At 39.5% G+C, this 27,909-nt stretch overlaps 2 protein-coding genes across 2 annotated transcripts; one reads left to right on the top strand and one right to left on the bottom strand.

Annotated features, from left to right (window-relative positions):
• Window positions 1-104: 104 nt before the first annotated feature.
• On the bottom strand, window positions 105-23,685 carry lmf1 (lipase maturation factor 1). The gene is made up of 11 exons (XM_040134763.1): window positions 23,461-23,685; window positions 22,475-22,784; window positions 21,144-21,154; window positions 19,291-19,439; window positions 12,627-12,692; window positions 6,230-6,397; window positions 4,933-5,113; window positions 3,714-3,867; window positions 2,625-2,808; window positions 2,079-2,191; window positions 105-952 (listed from the first exon to the last, which is right to left on the bottom strand). The coding sequence occupies exons 1-11, from the start codon at window positions 23,669-23,671 to the stop codon at window positions 766-768; spliced, it is 1,734 nt and encodes a 577-aa protein (XP_039990697.1). The 5' UTR covers window positions 23,672-23,685; the 3' UTR covers window positions 105-765.
• Window positions 23,686-24,354: 669 nt separating this feature from the next.
• On the top strand, window positions 24,355-27,634 carry LOC120794445 (transcription factor Sox-8-like). The gene is made up of 3 exons (XM_040135535.1): window positions 24,355-25,120; window positions 26,314-26,564; window positions 26,687-27,634. The coding sequence occupies exons 1-3, from the start codon at window positions 24,717-24,719 to the stop codon at window positions 27,445-27,447; spliced, it is 1,416 nt and encodes a 471-aa protein (XP_039991469.1). The 5' UTR covers window positions 24,355-24,716; the 3' UTR covers window positions 27,448-27,634.
• The last annotated feature ends 275 nt before the right edge of the window (window positions 27,635-27,909 follow it).

The following is a 27,909-nucleotide window of genomic DNA, read 5'->3' as shown; positions in this document are numbered from 1 at the left end:
ATGTGCTAATTGCATTATAATCAGTGAAAGAAGCATTTTAAGATTAATATGATGTCTGGTGTTAATAATCAGAGTTATAGCACTTAAACATCCTCTCTGTTTATCTGTCTTTGTAATGTGGCTGGCAGACCGCGGACACTCCATGTATAGTAAATATCCCGTTGGGTCTTTCTTCTCCTCAGTTTTGTTGGTTTTCCAGCCCGCCGGACTCAGTCACCTGCCTGTGCTTGTTCTGACACAGGAAGCGAATCCCAGTCGATATACGCAGCAGTGTTTTAAACCAGCTTAGCTGAACCTGTTCTGAACCTGCAGCTCAGCCAGTCAGATGTTAAGTGGCACACCAACAGCCCAAAAATGCTCAGCCTATCCAGAAATATTCTTTTTGATGGCAAACTGGTCAGTGTGTCTGGACCCCGTTGGGCAGATCCGTTTGAATACTTAAATTTGGCGTTAACTGAGGGTGTTTTATAAGATACAACATACAGAAATTAAGCCCTTTATTTGTAATCACTGAAAATAGATCCCTAAGAGAAATCCTAAAAAATCATCACATTGTTTGGGAATAAATGTCAGGATTTCAGGAAAGGTTTTATTAAGCAGTTCTTCATGAAAAATTGCGATCTGAAAAACCCAATGGGATCCTTGGTCCTTCCTTGTAACATTTATTCAACTCCAGCAGTGTCAGGCTGAAACTGAGCTCTCTCAGAAATCAACTCCTGTAGTCCTCCGATTTCTCTTTAGGTGATGCTGTCGGAGGTCGTGTCTCTAGTTCCTGTATGGTGGTATATGTGGGTGGGGCCAGTTCCTGGACTGGAAGTAGCCCCTGAGTGCTTCCAGGTCCACGGGAGGGAAGTAGGCTCCGATGCGTTTTCTCAGCCACCACTTCCCCTGCGCTGCGCTAGCACTGCCCGGCTGGCTGAACTTGTACCTGAAATGTTCTCCTCGCACCCACCTGAGAGGGAGGGGGACATAGGAGTCGTGAAATCCCATGAGTCAAAGCCTTTTAAAATCTCAGCTTCTTGTATCCAAATACACAAATTAAAACATACTGCTAAGGCAACCAAAGAGCATCTAAAAGGCAAGGAAATGGAATATTGTTAGTCACCTGACCTCAGCCCAGTTGAGCCTGCTTTGCACTTCCTGAAGACAAAACTGAGGGCAGAAAGACCAAACAAACAAGCAGCTACTGAAGCTGGATGCAGTAAAGGCCTAGCAAAGCATCTCAATGAAGGAAAATCAGCATTTGGTGATGTCCATGGGTTCCAGACTTCAGGCAGTCATTGACTGCAAATCATTTCCATCCAAGTATTAAAAAGAATCCTTACATTTATAATTATGTTGGATTGTGCAATTACTTTGGAGCCTCTGAAAATGAGGGGCTATATAAAAATAGCTGTAATTCCTTCCAACAGTTAATGGTAGGAATTAGGAATTAATGATATTTTTGTTAAACCCTTGAGTTAAAGCTGAAAGTCTAAACTTCAATCACATCTTGATGGCTTTGATTCAAATAAAATGTGGTGGTGTGCTGAGGCAAAATTATGAAAATTGTGTCACCATCCAGATACTTAGTGACCTAACTGTACTTTGGTTTTCCCTACTGACAAGATAGCAGCAAGCTGAGTATCAAGGCTACTGAAATCCTCCACAAATAAACTATTATTTATTTAATCATTACACTATTATCTTTTTTTAATTCGACGTAAATATAGTCTGCACACATGCATTTTTTTAAGCAAGCAAGACATTATGTACTCTTTAGTTCACCAGATGGGGCTATAGGACAAAAAAATTATTACTCATGATTATATGATTGTCAATCGACTGATCCGTGCCTACACATTAAATGATATATTGATCATTAATAGGTAAATTATGTGCTATTTCAGGAAATTCCAGCTAAAAAAGAGGTAAGAAGAGATTTTCTTCAAGAAAAGAGCATTTTAGAATGAAAAGTGGCAGGGCTGGGGGGTGGCAGAAAATGCTTCATACTGATACAAGCTCGGAGGACAAAGATAACACAGTGTTCGGAAGGAAAGATGCACTGCTCCGAACTCTGCTGCCTTTTCTGTGTTTACCTGGGGGGGTCTCTGCCTTGGAAAGGGTTCTGGTCAAGCAGGGAGAGGACTGTGCTGTCGTTGGACAGCAGGCGTCCGGCTATGTGGATCACCCACTCACTCTGCTCGTAGGTCTGTATGAAAAGAGATCAAGATTGGTTTTGAAAGAAGAGGGGACAGGTATGGCAAGACAAGAAAGAAGGATATTGAGAGACAATACAATGAACAGAAAAAACACAGACACAAAGAGCTCAAAAAAGATTTACAGGTGGAGGCTGAGAGCGAGACAGACTGTACCAAGTTGGGAGTAAGTACATGGAACTACTGCCACCTAGTGTCTAGACACTGTAGGTGGACACTTCAGCATGCTCAAGCTTTTCCACTAATAAGATAAAATTCAGATGGAAATACTTGAACTTATTTTATTTTTTCAAATGCAAAAGCAAACACAAATATGCTAGTATAAAATCTGGGCTTAAAAAAAATAATAATACTATCAGCCAGACTCCACAACCACAGAGGGATTATTCAGTTATTAACTTGTCACAAAAACAAGTTAACATGTACCTGGAAGGCAGCAAACCACATGAGCCAGTCCAGCCGGTAATGGTACGGTGATATGAGGCACGGTCTCCGGTAAACGTCCCCTGGCTTACACAGGAACTGGTACTCCTCCCAAACCGCCTCAGGGTCCTTGGGATCAGGACTCAAAGTGCCCTGGAAAATCACCTCAGTACGCTCCTTGGTGATGCTGGACCGGCGGGGGGGGGGGCCGACACAAAATAGTGGGAACGAAGATTTGGAAAACAACATTAAATAGTTATTAAGGCTGCAAGAAAAAAAGAGGGTGGAGTTGATGTTTGCAAATGCAGGACTGAAGACATGGATCAGAGTACAAGATGTTAAAGTGCAGATGCTTGTACAAGCACAAATTTTCAAGTTATAGATTTGAAAAAAATGTATGTAATGATAGCAGATTTACAGAAAATATAAAGAAAAATGTATCATAGAAGAAATGTGATCATAGTTATAGGTTAAAAGGTAATCTTACTCAGTTATTCAAATCTTTAGACCCACACGTTGGGTCTGACCTTTGTAAAACAGACACGTGCTCTATTGTATCTTTAAGTTTCAGAAAATTGCAAGATGTAACACTTCTGTACACCCAAAACACAAAACCTAAAAAAAACCCCAAAAAAACAAACTGCTTGGATTATTCTGAATGGCTGGGACTCTTTTTTTTTTTGGATTGATACCAAAATTATTTCACCGTTGTGCTCGGTTTCTAGCAGACCTATAGTATAGTATAATACATCTATACTTCAATTACAGCTTCATCTGCTGAGGTAGCCCCAGAACAGATACCTAATGGACCTTGTAGTGAGGTGTTTTGTCAGCTGCTGTTTCCAAGGTATATTGTGAACTCTTGATCTCAAATCCTTTTAAAAGACATGTTTTAAATAGTTGAGACTGGCACCACCAAGTAGTTTGACTAAATTTACCCCCACAAATGAAAATTCTAAAGGGAATAAAGAAAAAAAGAAGACATGGGAATTAATGATATAAGGGTATGGATCCCTTATGCATTTAGTGAATTTTCTTTAGATGTTTTGAAGTGTTGTCCGACCCCATGACCCCGGACCCCCAAAAGTGTACCTGCCAAAGGCCCCGTAGGTGTTCACGATGCGCAGTGGGTCGAAGGAGGTGTTCATCACCTGCCTGGAGCTAAACAGGTTTATCACCACAGGAACGCTCAGGTAGCCAATCAGAATGCCCAAAGAAATGTTTGCGACCTTACGAATCAACATACCTGACTCATACACACACACACACACACACAAAAAGAAGAAAAAAAAAGAATGGAACAACATGAAAAACAGCGAGGAAAACTGCTACATCTGTCTCCATTACATCTATATCTATATCTATGAGTAAAGGGAAATTGCAGTTTGATACAGTTTCTGGGGTTTTTTGTGTGCGTGTGTGTTTTATGGATCAGCTCGAGTCTGTCTGTCCATTACACACTCTATCTACAATGCTCAAGAGCCAAATTTGAAGAAATTGCAGGGATGCATGTATGCATGATGCATTGCTCCCTTTTAGCCTGAAGGAGCTGCTACAGCGTTTGTTCACTGGTTAAATTCTGTTGACTTGGAGAGAAATAACGCTTCTCACAGCTGCATAATTCAAGAATTCAAAATACAAACTGTAGCTACAGCTTAAATCACACTGACATATTTGTTAGTGTCTGGCCTGGAAGGGGATTCATCATTTGACGTGACAGAGTCGGTGCTACTGAGAGTGTAAGTCCCGTGTGGGTTTATATGTGTGTAATCACTTTAACACTTCCTCAGAGGAAAAGGTTTGGCCTTTTAGCATCATGGGACGGCTGGTATTGACAAATGTTGGCCGAGTCTGCATCAGTTCCTTCCTACCTTTGTCTGCCTGCTTATCCCATACATGGTTAAGGCATCAACCTAATCCAACTAAAACTTTTTACACTAAGACAGACTTGCTGGGCCTGTTCAAATGATTAAAACATGCTCATACTTAAAGGTAAAAGCATATTTTATATTCAACATCCTAATGGGTCCAATGAGACCAATTAGAAAGAGGCCACTCTCTCTCACTCTACAACATTTCAAGCAGTCTGTCCTGTAAAATATGTAAGCAACATCAGATTAAATTCTAATAAACCAAGTGTCATACTTTTCCAAGCTACTTAGCTGGCCACGCGCTAATCCTTTTTCTTCCCATAATTCACATATAAAACACATATATACACACACACACACACACACACACACACACACACACACACACACACACTTATATTTTTATATAATAATACTATGTTTTTCTGAATCTAATATACCGTTGGTGGGTTTGGGGGTGCATCCAGCTGCATCCTCTTCCTGTATGTCCAACACTGCCTTCTTGGCTCCCCCTCCAGAGCGAAACAAGAAGCCGAGGGATGCATCGTCAAAACAGGCCAGACTGGGAACAATGGTCAGCCAGTTGAGGAAACTGAGGTTCCCACTCACTATCAGAACCACCTATAGCACATAAGACAAAGCAGGGACAAAAGACACACAGTTAGTGGAGAGAAAAACCTGAGTAATACTCCAAAACTTTATCATTAAACACGTAGTGGAATGATTATGTTGCATCAATTCAGTATTACAAGGCATCCTTGGTACATGTGAGTATTGATTTATTCTGAGCCAGGCAAAATTGGCATACAGCGTTGCACATGATCCACAAATTGAATTGAAGTGTGCAGTTAGACATAATGAAATAAAACACAGATAAATGTAATAAAACATCCCTTTGAAACCACCTGTTTAAGAGGAATAATAATGTTCTGACTGCTCTTTACTTAACAATAGAGCCATACATACATTACTGTTTGTTTAAACATTTTTTGAGTTGACCTCTCCTGTGAAAACTAGGTATCTCCAAAAGTCCCCAAGATTTGGATATTTTTCATTTTTCAAATAAACTGGAGGAATAGATGGTGCTTTGTGGAGGAAGTGGGCAAATAGCAGCCCGCGAGCCAAATCTGGCCCCACAACAAAGAAAGCTGAAGAGTCTTCCCTTTTATCAAAACTTCCTAGAAATCTATTCTAGGTAACAATGTAAATACATGGCTCATGTAAAGCCCAATAATTGCAGTCTTGTGGCATCTAATACTGCCTCTACGTGAAGAAAGACATACTATTTGAAAAGCACTTCATTGAAATGAAGTTGATAAACTTGAGAAGAACAACACATAAATAATATAATTTGGCCTGTTTCAGCAGAACAGATTTGTGTCAGCAACAGTACTTTCATTCAGTCATAAATGAACCTATGTTCATTTGTTATCATGTGTGGAAAACCTATCAATTACATCTCTACTCTCATAATGCAACACAGAACATACATTTGAGTTTCTGAGTGAGGATGAACAAATAGCTGCTGTAACTCCATTAGCCCTGAAAGAACAGGACAGCAACACTTAAAAGATCCCCTCCAGACATGTTCGCATATATACACACACACACACACACACACACACACACACACACACACACACACACACACACACACACACACACACACACACACACACACACACACGTGCCGCTTTGAATAGTAAATTTTGGGAGTTGGTGAATAGTTTGTATTACCTGGAACAGGATCTGAATTGCTCCGTTGACCATGCACATCCGCCTGCCCAGGAAGGTGAAGAACGGGACGATGAGCTCAATGAAGTGGTTGGACAACGCCTCAAAGCGATGGAACCACCATGGGGAGCGGTGCATGTAGTAGGACATGGGGTTGGGAACTGGCTGAGTCTGGACAGGTATGGAGGGGCAGATAACAGAGAGCAGAACAGGTGAAGTGGAGTCTTTGAAGTCTTTGTTGATGTCAGAGACAGTGTTATGTTGCAGGAAAAGTGCCAAAGGGGGGGGGTTTCCAGATAATCTTGAATTTGAATGAATGGAATGTTCAATGGAAAAAAAAAATCTCTTAAAAAAGTTGGATTATGTACTATGTCTGCTCTGCTACAATACTTGTGGCAACATTTTCTAAACATTGACTGCTTTTGCTGCTCAAGATGGACGTTTTCTCTGCTTTACTTTGGCACTAAACTCTTGTCTCAGCCCGGAATGGAGAGCAATTTATGGTGCCACACCTCGAGGGAAACATTTTCAAGTCTAAATAAAGATGGAACTTTATTTAAATGAAGGCAACTCCACCTACACACATAAAAACGTTCAGAGGTTTCTTACAGAGCTGTGCAATGTTTCTGTACGTATGATTAAGTGTGTGTGCATTAGGTGGTCGCATGCAAACCATTTAATAGATTAACATGCAAATAGTGTCAGGTAAGGTGGTGAAAGGTAAATATAGCACAGAAATAGGTGGGGGAAAAAGAAAGGTTTGTTGGCATGCTAGTCCATACTCGTTTTTATGAAATGGAAGGGAAAAAAAATGGGGGGGGGTTATTTAACCTATAGGTTACCAGCTAAACCCCCCTTGAAATCCAAGGGCAAAGAGCCTGCAACCTCAGACAACTAAACAACCCCACCTGGCCAACAAACAAACCAAAGCAAAAAAAACACCAACTATGCCGAAACACACCAACATAGCCCTGAGAGTCATGACAGGAGGAGACCTGCAGTTTCTCTACAGGTCTGAAAGAGAGCAGTGTGTCAGAGGGGGTTAATAAGGCTTCACCTGGCGCCATTGGTTTCCAGTGCTCCCTGTGTGTGTGTGTGTGTGTGTGTGTGTGTGTGTGTGTGTGTGTGTGTGTGTGTGAGAGAGTGTGAATCTACATTACTCCTAAAGCCGTTGACAGTTGAGGTTGGAGCAGGTCAACTGACCCAGCATGGAATAAGGTCGATATTGTAATATGATTATTCAGGTGACAGCACATTTTCTAATATGCTCCACAAAACACTTGTCAAATTTTAAGTAGAAGAATTCCCTTTGCAAGCATTAATTCTCCCATTTCAAATTTTAATTCATAGTTCAGTTAAGGCTGCAATATGCAAGTTCTGGAGACCAAGCTAGTGCTAGCATGTCGGAGTCGGAGGCAAACCACCGCTCTCCTCTCACCCCTCCCCCTCTCTCCGCCTTCGAGTCAGCCGTAGCAACATCTTCCAGGAGCTAATTCTATCTTGAAGCCTTTGTGTAAGAGCTCCCACCCCTGACGTTGGCCATCTCAAGGAGAGATGTATGAAGGTCTCATAAATTTTGAATCACTGTTGCACAGTGATTTGATATTAACTCTCACTCAAAAGACTCCCTGTAATGTAAAAACGTTACTGGTACACCTGATCCCACTGAGAATCATCAATAAAATCAAAAAAAAAAAAAAAAAATCAATCGAGCTTTCAACCATTCCTACATCATTTTTTTAGTTTGTTGGTCCACATGATTGAGCCCCAGTGGCTCTCAACAATCCGCTGAGAGACAGAGACATAGACATTTTTAAGTGACGTAAGAATCACGTTTTCTCAGCTCAAGAAAAGGGACAAGAATGGGGTGCTCATGTTGTTCTGTATCTGCTGGAAGTGTGTGAATAGGAAATTTTTACATCATAACACACGGATATTTCAAGACTGCTGCTGGAGCCTGCTGCCCAGTGCTCAAAAACAACGTTGCAGCCTTTTAAAAAAAAACCTTGTTAGAAAAGGTCAGAAAACATTGTCGATTATGTAATTATGCATGTTTTAATGATCTCTTTCCAAGGTATTTGTGCAGGTGTCATGATGTACAGCACGCGCGTCGCAACACCTGAACCACATTAAATTAAAACCGTAAAGGGCACATACACAAACATGAGTAAGGTCTACATATCTCACAGCACAGTAAATTGAAATCCAAACCATGCTTATTTTCATGTGAAAATATCCTGCTGACATTTTGATGTTGTAGATGATTCTTCTTGCTAAAGTTTGTCAGGTGCATATGCTGCCTCTGTAGAGGGTCAAAGTTTTCCTGCACTTTTGTTAAACTACTGCTGCTCTTGTGCTCCATTTAAAATATTAACTTAGTATATGCAACATAATTAAGACGCTGGTTCCTTTTCGCCAAATTTGAATTTGGAACCAAATCATCACTTTTTTCTGTAAATTGTCATTGAAAGGCTCCATGTACCCCAGAGTTTCCCTTACTACTGCATAATTATAGTAAGTTACTCTGCCTTAAAGAATTACACTCATTTAGCCTGGTTTCAGTGAGGAGTTTTAATGTCCTCTGCTGTCTGGTAATTTTCTACATTAGGAATATGGAAATTCTGGAAGTTTGTGTAAATGCACATTCTGGGTTGATTACTTTGTAAGGTGAATGCTCTATTTCTACTGTTTACCTTGCGATTGTCGTTGCGAAAGATAAAATGAGTGTCACTGTGATCATTTTCCAGTTTTCTTCCTCATAAAATATAAAACTCATGGATCTATTACTCAAACTGGACTTCAGATCACATTTCATTTCTCTGCCCTACCTGAAAGATCACATTCAGTACAATGTAGCCCCTTGCATTTTTTCGGCCATGCCAACAGCATGCCTCTATGATGGCAATATCCGTCTGTCGGTAGGACCACCACTGATCATTGATCATTATAAAAGGTATAGTGCCATTGTGTTTTGTTTTTTTTAATGGGGGGGGGTTTACAGACATTCATGGTCCCCAGAGGATGAATCATACTGTTTTTGGTGAGCCTCTGACTTTTTCTCTAGTGCCACCAGCAAGTCAAACTTTTCACTTCTTCAGTTACATATATTAATATCTACTTGATAGGCACCAAACACCTGCACAGACACCTGCACAGACACTCCAGGTGATTTAGCCTTATGACATTTCCTCTAGCACCACCATGGAGGTTGATATTTTTAGTTTTCATTAAAATGTCTCAGTACCTATTGAATGGATTGCCATGAAATTTAGTATGGACATTAATGGTCCCCATAGGATGGATTGTAAAAATTTTAATCTGCCACACTAAAGGTCGGCAACTTTCATGTGGCACCATTATTTGGTTAAAATTATTTAAAATTACAATTTGGTTTGTAACTAAATACCTGAAAGACTACTGACATTTTCATCAGCCTCAGGTGTACTCTGTGTTTAGCGGCAGTTAGCAAATGTTAGCATGCTGACACCCCGAACTAAGACTGCCAAACATCAGTATGTTAGCATGTTAGTTGGCTGATGTTGGCATTTAGTACAAAGCGCCACAATACCTAAGTACAGTCTCACAGAGCTGCTACCATTGTTGTAGACTGGTAGAAGATGTCATCAAAATTATAACAATATATACAGGTATTTTGTATTGGGAAGAAATATTTTCTATTTTTTTCCATTCATTGGGTGTTTAAATCCTAGTTGGGGAATTAATGTTACCTATTACAATATTTTTATGTCATATTCCATAACATTCAAAAGCGAAGTATTGTCTGTAGGTGCAAACAATACATTGAAAACAATACGTTTTCACTGCAAAGGCATGGTAAACATTAGCTGAAATGATCTGAAATGTTTCTGTAGTATTTAATTCCCTCAGTTATTATTATTCAGGATCTAAGGCAGAGGTACTCAAAATCTTTTGGCTTGTAATGCCTTAAAACAACTATACACGTGGCCCACCATCATAATATGCAGATGCATATGCAGAGTGGTGAACATTTCAACTAAAGATCGAGTTTCCCTGTTTAGGATGTTTTACATCAGGGTCCAAAAGTCTGAGACCACTTTCCCATTCAAATGGGAAAGTGGTCTCAGACTTTTGGCAGATTATTTTTGCACGCTATTGAGGTAATAATTTTTGTACAGCGGATAAGATCTGCCCAATCTCATTTTTCATCTCACAAACCGCCAAGTTTGAGAACCGCTGGTCTGTTTCTCATGGCATTAGCAATGCTAAAACTGTTCTAACCATGGGAACTAAAAACCTGGAAATAAATTAGATTTACAACAGTGTTTCAAAATGCCAAATGAAAAATTTTCCCAAACTAAATGAAAAGAAAGGAAACCCAAGTGCATCAAATCATATTTGAAGTATATCATTCCTAATTTACTCACATAGATCCTACACATTATAATCCCAAACTGCACTAGCTATCCAATCCCACAGGAGCCAGTGCATTACAGTCTGTAAGGCATTCCCATTATATTTTAGACTCTGTGAGTAGTATCTATATTTTATTCTTGATGTGTGTCAACGCCAGTCATCCAGTATAGTAGGGGTGTATTCCTGTCTATGTTAATTGGCCCTCTTCCCTCTGTGGCTTGCTAACACAGAGCGGTGTGGGTTAGAGTGGTTGAGTGTCCCACAGGAGGAAAAAAAAAAAAAAAAAAACACTGGATTTGCACAACCTCACACTCTATGTAAGAGGCTGATTTATTGAAACCCTTGACAGCGGATACTGTAATGCGCTGCCCTGGTGTGGTTAGCCTGATGTGAGTTCATTGCCATCATGTCATAAGTCAGTAGACAAAGCCAAGGAACAATGTTTAGGTATATCTGGATCAGTCTTAGACACTGAGATTGTCAAAGAAAGCAGGCCTTTGGGAAATTTAGAAACTATTCTTTCACTGAATTATCTTTATTTGTTATTGATGTGGTTTTGTTGCACTTCCCAGAGGTCAGCAAACAACCTTGGGATTTTATGTTGAGAAAATTTCAGTTCCTCTTATTTTCTTTGTCACTGCTTATGATAACCACCCTCTTTTCCTTCACTGTTGCTGCATCAGGAAATGTTAAATGCATAATTCCTTGTGCACCAGAGGTTTTTCTCCTAAGAAAGAAGAACAAAGTACCAAGTGTTCTGCACAGAAAATGTAAGTGCTTTCATGAAAAAAGTATATTTTAAAGCTGCTCTAGAATTTTGAAAATGAAAAAAATCTAGAGCTATGGAGTTCGAAAGAAGTGAGCCAGACCTCTGTAGCCTACACCTCATCTCTCCATGAGCTTAGCAGCATGAGGCTACGTTAGCCACTACTAGCATATCATACAAAAATCTTTGACTGAAACATTGGCTGTTGAGATGAACTGTGGGTAATGTAGGCGGCAGGTTTGGACAAGGAAGAAGAAAGAAGGGAATTTTTAAATTAAAGCATCTGGTTCTACTACATCGATTTAGATTTTTGTTTATTTATTTATTTTTTACTGTCCATCATGAGCCTGACAAGGTTATATAAGTGCAATGTGAGATTAGTGCAGAACTCTTAATTATTAAACAGCCAATAATAGTATTTTTCTAATTCTTCATTGTATTTTGGAATGACAAAACTTACTGCACTTATGTTAAATTGCTACAAGTTGTAAAAACATCTCCCTTCCTCCAATTTAATTGTGCTTATGTTAACGCATAGAACATTTATCACAATACATACATAAGGAAGCACAACTATTGATTGATTAGTCGATTTACAGAAAATTGGTTAATAGTTCCAGTCTTTTTTAAGCAAAAAATACCAAACATTCTACCTGTGGGGATTAAATGTGGGGATTTGCTGTTTTATGCCATTTTTTAAATTGAATATTTTTGTGTTTTGGACATAATGGGCATATTTCACTTTTCTGAGCTATTATAGAAAATACAACTAATCAAGAAAATAATTGATAAGAAAAAAACATCAGAATTTGCAGCCCTAATGTAAATATGGTTTCTTTTTAAGTGGAAAGACAGTAAGTAGTAGTAAGTAATGCACTGCTTGATAGCTTCTCTTTATACATCAGCCTTTTCAAATTAAATCTTAAGTCTGAATTCATGGCAACATTATAAAGAGAACTCAAGGAGCTCCAGTAGTGAAGGAAGATAGAAAGCAAGGCTCAGTGGCTCAGTTACTCAGCAGCTGATGAAAAGGTTATAGTTTAATCAATTTATGGATGAAAAGCAGGACATTGACAATAATTATGTACTGTAACAGGCTAACTCAATAGCATGACACTCAGTCAAGAGAAACCAGTGCACTGGAAAGAAGCACACAGACACACACTGTGTACTTTAAATACACAGACATAAACACACACAAACACACACACACAAACACACACACACACACACACACACCTCATAGTGGTAGTCCATGCAGGTAAGGTCTCTCCAGCATTTGTCCCCTCTGATTTTAATAAGACCCTGGAAAAGATAGAAAACATACTGTATATACATCTGTTGAAAGCTTGCACTACCTTCAAACTTTAAAGCAGCAACAAATTGTAAATCATGCAAAATAAGCAACCATCAACAGTCCATTAGAAAAATCAGATTACAGACTGCAGAAATTTTACATCACATATCCAGCCAGTCCAAAATAAGTAAAACATGATTTACCCTTCTCCAGGTGCATATATGAATGGAACACACTTTGTCAAAAGGGCACGAATGCAAGAAAACTTTCAAAGAATGAATTAATTTCAAATAAAAAAAGAGATGTGTTGTTTACCACAAAACAAAGTACTTCTAAAAAGATGTCAAATTAGCCCTTAATGATAAAATCATGTTATTTCATTAACTAGATTCCTACATAAATGGGAATTTAGTACACAGTGTTTGTCTTTATTAACCAGATTCCTATATAGATAGGAATCTAGTTAATATAATATATAAATATATAATATATAAAAGGTTCCGTAAGTCATCAGAGACAGACAACTTTTCAAATAAGATAACAGCTGAAGGGAAAGCTTTACGTGAAAAGCAATAAAAATAAATGGAAAAAAAATTAACTAATTAAAACGGGCCCAATTCCCTATTATGCTACTGCACTGTTAGCCAAGATAGAGAAGAAAGAGGAGACATGATTATTTGTAGATAATGATTAGTAAATCATACAGATAACCACATCAAAGTCGAACAGATTAAATTAAAGTTAGACAGTTTAATGAGGTGGGTAAATCTTAATGTGATGGCTATGAAGAGTCTCTTCCTCAATTAAAAAATTTTCTAAAATCATGTTTTCACTTTGTCATTATGGGTTATTGAGTGTAGATGGATGGGTAAAAATGGCAATTGTACCTATTTACAATTAAATCTACAACACAGTAAAGTGCACAAAAAGTGAAGGGGTCTGAATACTTTCACTGTATATTATTTGTATTAAAATCCATTGCTTGGTCCCACTTGTGCTCTCATGATCCTGCATATTGTAAAGAGGATGAAAGGAGGGAGACTTAGAAGCATTTAGGGTTAAATATACATTAGGAACAAGAAGATTAAGACTTGGACCAAAGAAAACTGTGTGTTGATGAAGGTCAGGACCTTCATGTGCAAATCCATGTGCAACTTGTTTATCAGTCACAGTTATTGCATTTATACATTACATGTAATCCAATAATAGTTGATAATGTTTTTCTACTAATGTGAAAAGGTCTGCTTTCTCTTCTGCGTCACCCCACTTCATGCTTATGTCAGAAACCCTGACTTAGATATTGAATATAGAGATAACATGGTGATACTAAATTTTAACATTTGTGCCTGTATTGACAACTATAACGAAGTTAGGGCTGCAACTAATGATTATTTTCAGTATGGATTAATCTGCTGATTACTGTCTTGATCAATACTTTTATCTAGAAAAGGTCAATAAATGGTGAATAAAAATTATTATTTCCCACAGCCCAAGCTGACATCTTCACACGTCCTGTTTTGTCTGACCAAAAGTCCAAACCCCAAAGATAAAGACTGATCAGCCACAACATTAAAACCACCTTCCCAATACTGTGCAGGGCCCCCTCGTGCTGCCAAAACAGCTCTGACCCATCGAGGTATGGACTCCACATGACCTCTGAAGGTGTCCTGTGGTATCAGGCACAAAGATCAGATCCTTTAAGTCCTGTAAGTTGCGAGTTTGGGCCTCCATCGATCTGACTTGTTTTTCCAGTACATCCCACAGCTGCTTGATTGGATTTAAATCTTGGGAATTTTCCTGCCGTTTTGGAGATGCTCTGACCCAGTCATCTAGCCATCACAACTTTGCCCTAGTCAACTCAGATCTCTTCTAGTCAGATCTTTACACTGTTCATTTACTGCCTAATATATCCTTCCCTTTGACAAGTGCAATTGTAACAAGATAAATAATGTTATTCACTTCACCTGTCAGTTGTTTTAACGTTGTGTCTGATTGGTGTAAAGTTCAGTATCATGTATGTTAAAAAGAGAAAGTGAAAATAACTATAATGATTAGCTGATTGTCAACATAGTTGCCGATTAATTTTCTTTCAATCACCTCATCGATAGACCAATCATTGCAGCTCTAGACAAAACCTCTCTTATTGCTACGCAATAAACAACAAAAAAGACACTGCAAGACTCCCCTTTCTTCACTTATGCACCAGTAACTACAGGTGTCCAACCTGTAGTTACTGGTGGTAAACCAAACCAACACGGACTGAAATCCTAGAGATTTCCACTTTAAATATCAAATCTAAAAGAACAAATCTAATTTGCTTGCTGTCTGAACATGTAGCTGTTCTGACCTCAGCATTTCCAGTAACAACTCACAGATGTGTAGCTCTCTCTCACACATAAGACTAAATCTAACTATACAAGGTTTTATGAACTGAACAGGGGCATCCATCCTAAAAATAAATTTCAGTGTATGTGGCAGGTTATTGAAAGTCAATACACAAAAAGCACTTAAACACTAATTTCAAAATAGTTTACAATATGTCTCAGAGAGGATTTTCCATCATAAAATAGAAAAATAAAACCTAATCAGGACCAGAAATAAAAAGATATGCTCCCTCAGTCCTGCGCCTAGTTTTCACCAAATGAACTAAGTGAATAGAGTGCTATCCAGGACACGGGACTGTCAATACTGAAACATCAGCCCATCATGTGGTTGGCATGGAATGTTGACTAAATCGGCAGCTAACCTCTCTAACCAGATTTAGAAGAACCAGGACGTTTCATTCTGATTGAGCTTGGCTGTCGGCTGCAACTGCTGGCTGTTGAAATGCTGCAGTTGTTTACAATCCAATTCAATCATGAGATCCCGAAATGTCAATTACAACCTGATATTCAGACCTCTGACATTAAACAGAGCAGTCTACCAAGTGTCTGGAGCCCTGGGGAAGTTTCTATGCATTTAAATTGAATAAAAAGGGAAAAAAAAAATGGTCATTTCACCTTCAATTGCATCATCAGACTAGAACTACTGCCTTGCAGTTGTATGCCTCTACCAACCAGTCAAGTGGTAGTTTACATGTCCATGTCTGTCCAGACTCTTATGTAGTGAAGACTTTGAAGGAATTTAATAAAAAGTATTGAGTTTATTTTGTCATAATAAGTGTATAAATTCTTATTATTTCTTATTCTTATTAAATTCTTATTAGTTATGGCCAAAAAACTCTTAATATTTTCCATTGCTGTCAGAGCCATGGAGCAGCAGCAGTTCAGACAGCTCATAGTGAGAAAAAAAAAGGGATCTCTCTAATAATAATATTTGTACACCTCAAAATCAGTGATACTCCAAATATTCATCGTTGCACTCAAGTCGAAAACACCCTTCCCAGTGGACCAGGTGCACACCAACACATAATCAAGTCACATGGCGCCCTCGTCGTACTGCTCGAATCCCAGGTAACACCCAAAACTTCACACCTAACATGCAGTGTTGCAGTGTTTCAAAGAGATGTTCCTTCCAACAGTGAAACGTGTCATCCAATTCACAATCCCTGCGCCATGCAGCACTTTGAACAGGAAACTCATAAACGTTAGCACAGAACTAGAGGAATTAGCCATGTTAGAGTTTATACCACAAGAAAGGTGATAAGTGAACTCATTCTGAGACAAAAAATTTAATATCAAGAACTCTTTGTTCACTGTCTACTTGTTAAACAACATTTTTCGGCCAACAGGTTTTCCTTAAGGAAAAATGACTGCTAATACACTCACAGTGGTTAGCACTGTAGAAACTCTACAATGGACAAAACAACGTGACTAGCTTACTTGCTAATGAAATAGCACAGCTGTTATCGGAAGGTGTGGTTTTCCACATATGACCGAGCAAGGCTAATAGTTTACTCTCTGCTTCCAAACTTTGTGCTATGCTAAAATACTGCTAAACACGTCCTGGACCTCTCTCTGTATTATTTGATGAACAAAAAGGTTAAAGGAATTTGGTAATATTTCCTAAAATGTTTCTTTAAGGCAGATGTTTTTCTCCTGGCATTGGAAAATGCTATGCTATCCGAAAACTGCTAGCAACTAAAGATGGGTGATCTGTCCCAAAAGAAGGTGAGAGGCTAAGACGCAATCTTCAGGAAAGTTATTGCTCTAACAAAGTCAAAGTTATCAAATAAGCAAGGCCAGACCATATGCACTTACAGGGCTGTGACTGAACTGAGGTCTAGAGTAACCTCAGCATAATTTATTTGTAAGGAAAAGGACAGGGGGAAGAAAAAAAAAAAAAAGAAGGTCTGTAAGGCTGGAAACATCACTACTAAAAAAGGTGGAGGTTTTTATATTAATATATATATATATTAATATATATATATATATATATATATATATATATATATATATATATATATATATATATATATATATATATATATATATATATATATATATATATATATATATATATATATATAAAAAAAAAAAAAAAAAAAAAAAAAAAAAACACAAAGCCATGTCGTCCTCACCGGCAAGAACTCAGAGGTATAGTGAACCGCATGCTGTGAGACATATTAACAGCTTTGACAATAGGGTCCCTCAGTGTTTGAAGGACTGTCGCAGGGGCCATACTTAACACTGCTGAGATGCTAGACAAAGCCACAGGGATGGAGTCTTTGCTCTGCTCCAACATTGCAGATTCAAACCAGAGCTCTGCCGTCATAATCTCACGTAATCTCTAAAAGAGCCTAAAACACAGCCAATCCATAACATTTCCTCAATTTAAAAAGTCAAAGCCTCTGTGACAGTTTGTTTCTTTTGTTTATTGTTTAGCATCTGGATGTGATTTCCTGACAAAATAGCATGTGAATGCTATTTGGAACTTAACTTTAAAGTTCTGGATATCTGACATTCTTGCCAGAACTTGAATGCAGCATTGTCAGAAATTACATAAAAATGAAAATCTCATTATGAAAATCTCAGATCTGGATTATCACCAAAATCTAATCATCCGATCCCATTGGACTGAGTGTGATCTGTTCACCAGGTATTAGTCAGGTCTAATTGTAACTTCTTGAAATATTTTGCACAGGGCCAGATACGTTAACGCCAACACCTTCAGCTAATGTCACTGGAGGAGATAAACCAATGCAAACATTCAAAGAAAAAAATAAACACAAATAGAATTTACACAACGATGCAATATTTGCTCAACAATTAACTATAATGTTGGGTTTAATTTGCACTAGGAAACTAGCCAACTATCACAGATTAGGTGAATATTATTATTATTTATCATTAAAAAAAAAAAAAAACCTCATGTATGTGCTAAAGTTGCAACAAAAGATGATTTTCATTGTCAGTTAATCCGCAAATTATTTTCTTCTCATCTGACATTTTTGCTTGAAAATTGACTTTTAAAAATTAATTATTCAGTTAGTTGCAGACTCATTTTCTGTTAAATAAGTTAAATAAGTATTGTTGCACAACAAGTACAGAAATAACCAAACCCAAATAACCCAAACCTTTGATTTCTAACTGAATTTTCTACGCTTCTAAAATCGTATATAAACATCAGGTCCATGCATAAATGGTTTTGTTCCAAAATTCGATGAATATTTCTGGTAACAAAAATATTACATCGTAGGTTAAAAAAAAAATGAAAAACCAAAAAAACCTACTTAGTCAGAAACCAATGACTGGAATCTTCTTTCACCCCTCATTCATAATTCAATGGTAAAACGTTTAATTTTTCTGCAATTAAAGATTCTGTAACAATAAGTGCAGATGAGGTGTTTTCAAACAGGGGGCATTTCACTTTCCAACAAAACTCTCCACATATCAGGGAATCAAGTCAGGTCTTTTCAGAGTGAACTAGAGCTGAGGTGCTCCCCTGTGTTGCAGCTCTCTTCGTGGTCTTAGAAGGAAAAACCCCCTGGGCAACTGAATACTGCATTGATTGGCAGATAAAACCCAGTCGGTGGTCTGAAATTCACCATGGAAACTGTCAAACATCCAGACATGTTGTTTAGCTGACCATATATTTGCGTTGGATCTCCAAATACTGGCAGGGTTTTATAGCAAAGTACAGCTCCAAAAGTAACGGCCTAAGAACAGGAGGACAAACTCTGGAACATCCCGTGGAATTATGCTGTTGAGAAATGGCTTCATTTCTTCACACGGGCTTGCTGGATGTGTTCATGTGTATGTGTGTGTGTGTACTGAACATGTCTTCCTGCTTGAATTTACAGTATCTGCTTCCTCCTAGACAGAAATGTCCACGCCTGCGCAGGGTCTCTCTGAAGGAAATGTGTTATTCAAGGTGCTGCTGGGGGGGGGGGGGTTGGAATGGGAGAGCCCCAAAGCAAATTCCATTTGATTCGTTTTTAGGAAAAGATCATTAAATATCCAAAATATTTTTGAAATATCAGATAATGTGGAATAGTCAAGCCTTTTTCTGTGTTGGCAAAATTTGCCGTAACATTTTGGTCTCGCCCAAAAATATCGAATTTTTTTTGTTTTTTCTGTCCTAACAGTTGTCCTTTAGTTTAGGTGTTCAACACTGACTACTGAGGTGGAGGATTTTTTCTATACATTTGTGAAATGTGTTACTCACCGCTCCCAGCATGATGCGGACAATGAGCCATCTGAAGGTCCAGATGCAGATGAGGGACGGGGGGCAGCGGCGGGGGACCTGGCACAGAGTCCAAACCGGACACAAGAAAACGGCCAAAAAGCCAGTCTCCAACAGCTGGCTCTCCCAACCTGGACAAGTCGTCAGTTGTTAAGTGCTTTTCTTCACAAAGGTTCAGTGCCTTACAGAAGAACAGGTCACACTCAGCTTATATCAAAAGGGACAGTCTGTGGGGCTTTAGAGGAAAACCGATGTGATGAAAGCTGGAAAGATCCACTGTAACCTGGCTGAGTCCAGCTTTCTCTGGACACACTGCTCTTTGTTTGCATTTTGGTCATATATTCATGCATGTTTTAACAATATAAATATGATGTAAACAATTTGGATCTACAGCCTCATTTTGTCCTTTTCACACCGACGCTTTGCTTGGTGGTGATTATGACACGTTAATCAACAGTGTTACTGGTGCTAAGTTACAAACTTATTTTAAAAACACGTGAGGAGAATGGCCTTAGCTTAGCAGGTATTTGGTCATTTTCCGACAAACTGAAAGCTGATGATGGCATTTGCTGAAGAGTCAGGGGATCACCAAAATAAATACAATTCATCCTGAGAAGGATATGAATATCTGAGCTAAATTTCACGGCAACCCATCCAAAAGTAATAGTAATGAGCCAAAGTGGTGACCCGACTGACCTGCAGACCAGCATTGCTATTCCTGGAACCATGTCACTAGCATGACTGAAATCAAATCCAATAGAATTTGATTATGTTCAAGTTTACCTCGCTAAATGCGATATTGTAGTTTTGAATTTTTACAAAGAGGTTCAATTGAGTGAACAGTGTCTGCCACTAATGCCCCTACGAGCACAAACCCATAGCCTCTGGTTTTTAAGTCTAGACTTGGGAAGCTTAGTCTGGAGACTTAAAGCTGCACTGTCAGCCACAGGGTGATAATAGGTCCAAAAGAAAAGAGGGAGTAAGGGAGAAAGACAGTGTGAGTGAGAGAAAAAGGAAAAAAAATGTTTTTAAAAAAAGAGTAATAGACGCCACAGCTCATAACCACAGACATCCGCCTGGCGTCTCTGACTACGAAGTGTCATTAACCAGTCAGAGAGTTGCCACTGACTTCGCCACTTATCTGGGCCGGAGCCCTACATATAATCTCTTATTTATACTTTCTTATTTCTTTCCTCTCTGTCTGCCCTCTTTACTGTTAAATTTATGACGGTTTACTTGGTTCACCAAGTGAGGAGTTAATGTACTTTACTCCAATGAACCTTAAATCTGTCAGGGACTGGGTTTTAACCCAAAAACTGGCTTTAATACAATCTGGGAAACAATCAAGAGAAAGCCTGTAGTGAGATTTCAAAGCATAAGCATAAAAGTAGTTTTACGTGCAGTGATTATGGTCATGATCCATGACTCTACAACTGTATACTTCCCAAAGATAAAAGAATTTGTGATTGTTTGCATTCTTACAGATCTGTCCCCTGTAGTATCATACTGGCTGCCCCATCTCAACCTTCCTTGAATTTAATGATAGGATTGGACATCTCCTCTTTAAAAATGTGTTAATTTCTACTCTAAAAACATCAGTCTAAAGTTTCTAAATGCATATGATGTCTCAAGGTCAGTGTATGTACAAGCTTAGTTTGAGGGACTTTACCACATTGGTTTCACTATAAAACTAAAATGGTATCCAAACCTGAACGTTTTGCCTCTATTCTACTTCTTCTATTTGGCAAGGAGAATTAAAGAAAGCGTTCCTGGGATTCTGTTTTAAGGCTGAAATCCGTGTGAGTCACTTGGCGTGGATCATGCAGTTCACTTACCGAAGGAGTACCTAGAAAGAGACAAAAAAAGAAAACAAAAAGGATACCGCAGTATAAGAATTCTGATGCACTCTTTAATATTATCAAATAGCTTGAATGAACTAAGTTTAATTATCATTTCCTTTATTATTATTATTATTATTATTATTATTATTATTATTATTATTATTATTATTATTATTATTATTATTATTATTATTATTACTATCATCATCATCATCATCATTACCTAACTTGGAGGCAGTGGAACAAGCTTAAAACACAACTAGGGCTGCAACTATAGATTATTTTCTTTACTGGGTAATCTGACAAATATTTTTCCAAAGTAATCGATTAAAGGCTTTGTGTATGAAATGTCCAAAAAATGTGAAAAGTGGCCATCACAGCTTCCTAGGACTCCAGCTAACATCTTCAAATGTTTTGTTTGTTCAACCTAGTCCGAAACCCAAAGAGATTAACTTTACAGTGACATATGATGAAGAAAAGCAGCAGATGCTCTCGTTTGAGAAGCTGGAACCAGAGAATTTTTTTGTTTGTTTGTTTGTTTTTTAAATTACAAAAATAGTTGGAGAATATCTTTCTTCTGATCAACTAACTAATTAAGCTCTAAATAGTCTTCTCAAGAATGTTCTTATTTATTTACAGCACTTAAAGCAAGAGATACAATTCTGGATATGATGCGTGAAAATATGGGCAGCCTGACTGACTCTGGGTGTACGTGGTCACGTTTACTTTTTGCAATTTTTATGGTCAGGATATCAAAGCAGGGCTGAGGTCTTAAGAGTGGCTGGTATAAATCAACATTTTGATGCACTAAACTAAGGGAGTAGAATAAAATAGCTAGAATTAACTAAATTTGACAAAATTGGAGATGCTTTTTTTTCCCCCCCATTCAAAGCTGCTTGGCCACTTGGGGAAACTGGAACAACCCTAAAGTTGTATTCACCCATCAGGCAGACACAGAGACAAAATTAGCATTCATTTGCAATTGTGTCTCTGTCCATGTGATTAACGTGAGTCCAATATTTCCTCTCTATTAAACTCCGATTTTGGTCCCCACCAACTCCTGAGAAAAATATCTGGCTCTTTAGCTGCTAAATGCCCCAAAGGGTTAATGGCCACTAAAGAGTCAAGTGATAATTCTCTGTAGGTTTGTTGCCATGTTTGTTAATGTATGAAATACTGATTAGAGCAGCTTTAAAATTCATCACTGACTATGATGCAATGATTTGCAGCATTTTAAAGGATAGTATACAGTTAAGATCCTCTCAGTAACAATATTTGAACATTTTAAAAACTGTTGTATGTGAGCGTGTCTATCCCAGACTCACCACAGCTGTCCCACGTTGACCAGCGAGTGGTAAAGCACCCACAGCGTCACCATGATCACCATATTGGCCATTCCCGTCACCAGCACAAACGCCGAAAGAGCCATCCCCGCCAGGGCGATGCCGTCCAGGTTGGCATCCATGTCGCCCCAGTCCAAGAACCAGAGGATGGACGGTGTGTACGCCAGGGCAGCCATGCCTATCTTCCCCCCAACGTAGCGCTTGACACTGTTGAGGTAGCTCTTGCAGGGCATCAGACCGTGCTCACCAATCAGCTGCTTGTTCTGGTTGTAAGCAACACTGAACGCCACCACTACAGAAAAAGAGGCAAAAGAAAGCGTGGTTGAGATTAAAAAAATAAATAAATAAAATTCACTGCTCTGCCACTGAATGCACACCGTTTATAAAGTCTAAATTTTATTTTAAAATTGAAACTGCTATAAAGATGGATACACTACTTCTTATAATTTATTTTGAAAGGTCTTTTTGCATCAGCAAGTAAGGAGAATTTTAATTCACAGTAGCACCAGTATAATATAACTGACCAGTTCTCTCCAGGGTCGTTGAAGTGAGAGTTGTGTTCATACTTCAGTCAAAAGTGCTTGATATGGGCACAGGACCTTGGCGAGGGTGTGTGTGGTCACCTCTTGTAATTGTAAAACCAGGCTATGGAGGCAAACACCAAGGTCTGAAGAGCAAAAAAAAAAAAAAAAAAAAAAATCCAGCCTGCCTTCCAGTCCACACACCTGTACCCATGTGGTTCTGGCAGTGACTGAAAAACTGAGACCCAGAAACCGGGCAGCCAACGGTGATGAAACACGTCTCCGTTTAGGGAAATCCACCACGGGAGGACAACATAAACGACAATATTTAATGCATTTTCCGCACAGGACAGAACCGCAGCTAGTAACGCACATCAAAAATGACTCCGCATCTATTTGTGACTGCGGTGCAAAGTATTTCTAGAATGAAAAGCTCGGCACACTTACAGTAAATAAAGGCGACGGAGCGCAGCAGCACGATCCGGCTGAGCCAGAAAGTCCCAGTCTGTAAGGACTCGAGTCTCTTCTCTGTCTCTGTCTCTGTGTCTGTGTCCGCTCCATGTTGTCGAAAGCTGTCAGCGGATTTTGTCTCTGTCTTTCTGCTTTCGACGCGTCTTCTCCTCACGCAGCTCTCTGGACTCTCACTGCTGTCCGCCATTTTCAAGGCGCTCACGGTCACGTGACTAAACAGGCGCGGAAGTGAATTATCATTATTATTATTATTATTATTATTATTATTATTATTCGTTTGTTTATTTATCTTTATTTCTTTATATAATGGAAGTACGAAAGAGAAATGCAGTGTTTTCCCGGGATTTAAAGTGTCAATAAAAAACTAAATAAATTATATTAAATCATAATTATATCTATTATAACTATTTGAAAAACAAACGTGGAATTATGTCTAATTGGAGGGGTAGGTCTGCAATAATATCGATAATAATAATAATAACAATAACAATGTAAGAATAATATTATTTATTTTATATAATTGGATCATTATTACTTAGGCATTAATGTGTTTGCAGCATTTCAATGTTGTACTTGCTCACAGTTGAGCTAATCTGAAGTACTTATTTATATTGGTGAGCAGTTTAATGCATAAAAATATATGTATTTTGCGAGCGCATCTTTTGCATATTAAATATCACAATAGTTACTGGCGTCAGATTAATGTTGTGGAGTACAAAGTACAATTGTCCCCGAGTTGCGGTGTGGCCTGAAGCAACATAAAGGGACATTCTTTGGTAAAGTACGTCATCTCTGCCTCTCAAGTTGGACAAATCAAATCCAGCCATAACTTACATTGAGCAGACTACTATCCAAAGCATCATAAAGTTTTAAAGTTTTGATTTATAAATCTAATCTTGACTACCAACAATTCTCTGCGTCTCCTTGCCAAACTAGGAGGAACTCTGCTGGTAGAACTTTGCAAAAGCCAATTGGACACGAGGGGGTGGGGAGACGCAAGTGCGAAAGAGAATTAAGGAGCTAAAGCAGAAACGAGTGGCTCGTCAAACTCTGTCTTGCAGCTGAGGAGGGTGCGGGGATGAATGGCAGGTCCGAGACAAGGGATGTGGGATTTTACTTGACTTCGTGGTGAAACAGTCTTCCTACCGAGCCGTGCGCCTTTACGCGCTTGGAGAAGCCTGCGGGATTCGGGGCGACAGTAAACCATTCTTGCAGCTTTTTACCGGGCAAACATGACAGAGGAGAACAAGTCGTCGTCGGACCATCCGTGCAGCCCAGCAGGCAGCGACAGCTCCGCGACCCCCCACGGCTCGGATTCAGAGTCCCCGGCGTCTCCCGGAGGATCGGACGCGCAAGGGTCCGCGTCCGGAAATACGCGCGGGCCGGGGAGCAGCCGGGAGGATGAGCGCTTCCCCGCCTGCATTCGCGACGCGGTGTCGCAGGTGCTGAAAGGTTACGACTGGTCGCTGGTACCGGTGCCCAGTCAAGGCGAGAGGGGGCTGAAAAACAAACCTCACGTGAAACGGCCGATGAACGCGTTCATGGTTTGGGCGCAGGCAGCGCGGAGGAAGCTGGCGGACCAGTATCCTCATCTGCACAACGCTGAGCTCAGTAAGACGCTGGGGAAACTGTGGCGGTGAGTACCGGCACAGAGCAGAGAGATACCTCCACAGTCAGTCTTACCAGGCCAAAACCAGTTTACCAGGTTTCATTCCAACTTTCATTCCAAAATGAGAATCTGACTTTTTTCTTTTCTGTTTTTTTTTTAAAAAATGTGACAACTCTTACAGGCGACGCTATCAAGCACAGAACTCCATAAAGTAGTTTGCTGAGAGTAAAAATGTTGTGTGGTTCTACTGCACCTGTGCAATGCAAAACACACTGATAAAAGACCAGAAAAGACAAATAGCTTACTGGTGGTTCACAGATGGCTCCACAACTGGTCAGTTTCTAATGCAAGTATGAACAACAGGAAAAAAAAAATCCGTGCACTACAGCTGATTCACTTTAACATGCAGCCAGTGATGGAGGAAGTATTTAGATTACCTTCATACTTTACAAAAAAAAAAAAAAAATAGCAGTACTGCGTCATAAATATACTCCATCACAAGTAAAAGTCCTGCAGTGAAAATGTCACTTAAGCAGAATTAAGTATTAGGTAAAGTATTAAGTTAAAACTATTATTACCAAAATGTACTAAAAGTATCAAAAGTAAAGGTAATTAAGGCAGAAAATGACTCCTGAGTGAGTTATAAATTTTATGATTGGATGATTATTACAGATGCATCAATATGTAGGCTGCGAAGCATTTTACTGTTGTAGCTGGTCAAGGTGGCTTAATCTATAACCATGCCTCATATTTAATAAGATTAACGTATATTTTCTGAAACTAGTAACTACGGCTTTCCGATAAATGTAGTGGAGTGAAAAGTACATTATTTCCATCTGAGATGTAGTGGAGTAGAAGTATAAAGAAGATTGATAGTGACTTAGTTACATTCAACCACAGTGTATAATATATAGAAAAGCAGAATATTGTTCCCACAGTGAAATTATTCATTGGTGTTATTGACAAAAATGTGGTTACTGCAAAAAGTGCAGGCGCACAAATGTCACTCAGTTCCTGAGTTTCCTGACTGGTATTTTAGAGACTGCTGACGCTGTTTTGTTTTTTGTTTTTGTTTTTTCAATACTGAACACAGAAAAACGGGTAACGAAAAAGCTAACATGGATCCATTGTGGAATATATATATATTGTATAGCCAAAATACTTGCTGGTTTTTAAAAGAACTTCTAATAATCCAGTAACTCACCCCTTTTCCTCCTCAGGCTTCTCTCTGAAACCGAGAAGCGTCCTTTCGTCGAGGAGGCAGAGAGGCTGAGGCTGCAGCACAAGAAAGACTACCCAGACTACAAGTACCAGCCTCGGAGACGCAAGAGCACCAAACCGGCTCAAGGGGACTGTAAACAGGGACTGGCCCAGTTGCAGCATCAGCAGGGCTTGTATAAGACGGAAGCAGGGTTGGACAGGCTGGCTGAGACAGGGGATGTACACCATCATTGCCATCCAGACAGGACAGGTGAGAGACTGATGATTAGTACACTTTTCATAAGGGTACATACTGCAATTTATCTCTTGGACCCCTTTTTTTTTCTTCAGCATAGAAATATTGATTGTTGTTTTCTTTGGTTTGGTTTCCAGGTCAGTCTCATGGACCTCCAACACCTCCCACTACCCCTAAAACCGACCTTTACATGGGGAGCAAACACGACGCCCACCGCCTTGTGGACGGCAGCGCCGGCTCTGCTCCTCCTCCCAGCCGTCAGAACATTGACTTCAGCAACGTGGACATCTCAGAGCTCAGCACTGACGTCATCAGCACCATCGATGGATTTGACGTCCATGAGTTCGACCAGTACCTGCCTCCCAACAGCCACGGCGCCGCTGTTCTAACCCCGCCGGATACCAGCCATGCGCATAACAACCCCCCTGGATCATTCATCTTACCTAGCATCCACCCTCACTCCCACAGCTTTCCCACGTGGATACCCAAGACTTCTGGTGGGACTTCCACTGGAATGCCACCATCTTCTTCCAGTCACGACACCCATGGGCCCGATGAGGACACCAGCCACAAACCTCAGATTAAAACTGAGCAGATGAGCCCAGGCCACTACAGCAGCTCGTCCCCCTCCACTCCTCCACCAACACAACCAGAGTACACCTCCCTCAGCTCCTCCACGTCTTCCACCACCCAATCTGACTACACCGACCTTCAGAGCTCCAGTTTCTACAGCGCTTTCTCTGGCTACCCTGCCAGTCTGTATCAGTACCCATACTTCCACTCCTCCAGGGGGCCCTACGCCACACCGCTTATCAACAGCCTGGCCTTGGCACCACCTCCGCACAGTCCTCCCTCTGGCTGGGAGCAACCTATCTACACAACACTCACCAGGCCTTAAGGAAGAGGACACAATAAAACTGGTCATCCAGACGAAAAGTACTCATAGTTTGTGAAGTGTGAAGGAGCATAAAGACAATTTTCAGTCAGTTGCTGATATTTTGACTTACTAAGAGTTATTTTGAAGGTTTTGACCAGTTTGGATTTCCGAGGGACAGTGCTAGCATTTGTTGGCCGAACGACACATATTGTGCATCCATGTATTGTTACATTTTTTTTTCATTTTCATGGAAAAAAAAAATCTAAAGATTAAGAAAGATTCAGTGTTCTGTCTCTTTACTGAGTAAAAAGGTCTGTGCAAAGCCATTTAAACCCTTATGGTACACTAAAATGTTCCATTAAAACTCCACACTAGTGAAATTTTGGTGTGTGAGTAGCTCATATTTAAGGCAGGGTGTTGCAGATTTAATAGCAGTTTTTCAATACTTAATCTGGCTGAGTACAATAGTTTCCTCACCTGTGA

The sequence above is a fragment of the Xiphias gladius genome, chromosome 9 (assembly GCF_016859285.1).
Source record: "Xiphias gladius isolate SHS-SW01 ecotype Sanya breed wild chromosome 9, ASM1685928v1, whole genome shotgun sequence".
Classification (NCBI taxonomy): domain Eukaryota; kingdom Metazoa; phylum Chordata; class Actinopteri; order Istiophoriformes; family Xiphiidae; genus Xiphias; species Xiphias gladius.
The sequence above is the reverse complement of the archived record's forward strand: the minus strand, read 5'-3'. Positions and strand labels throughout refer to the sequence as shown.

What these genes read in the sequence shown, in the direction of transcription:
- LOC120794445 (XM_040135535.1), top strand. Translation starts at nt 24,717, where the DNA reads ATGACAGAGGAGAACAAGTCGTCGTCGGACCATCCGTGCAGCCCAGCA. An exon ending in ACGCTGGGGAAACTGTGGCG is followed by an intron (nt 25,121 to 26,313) that starts GTGAGTACCGGC and finishes TTTCCTCCTCAG; the next exon opens with GCTTCTCTCTGAAACCGAGA. An exon ending in TTGCCATCCAGACAGGACAG is followed by an intron (nt 26,565 to 26,686) that starts GTGAGAGACTGA and finishes TTTGGTTTCCAG; the next exon opens with GTCAGTCTCATGGACCTCCA.
- lmf1 (XM_040134763.1), bottom strand. Translation starts at nt 23,671, where the DNA reads ATGGCGGACAGCAGTGAGAGTCCAGAGAGCTGCGTGAGGAGAAGACGC. An exon ending in GCATGGACTACCACTATGAG is followed by an intron (nt 6,398 to 12,626) that starts GTGTGTGTGTGT and finishes ATACCTGTCCAG; the next exon opens with ACTCAGCCAGTTCCCAACCC. An exon ending in CAATTCAGATCCTGTTCCAG is followed by an intron (nt 5,114 to 6,229) that starts GTAATACAAACT and finishes TATGTGCTATAG; the next exon opens with GTGGTTCTGATAGTGAGTGG.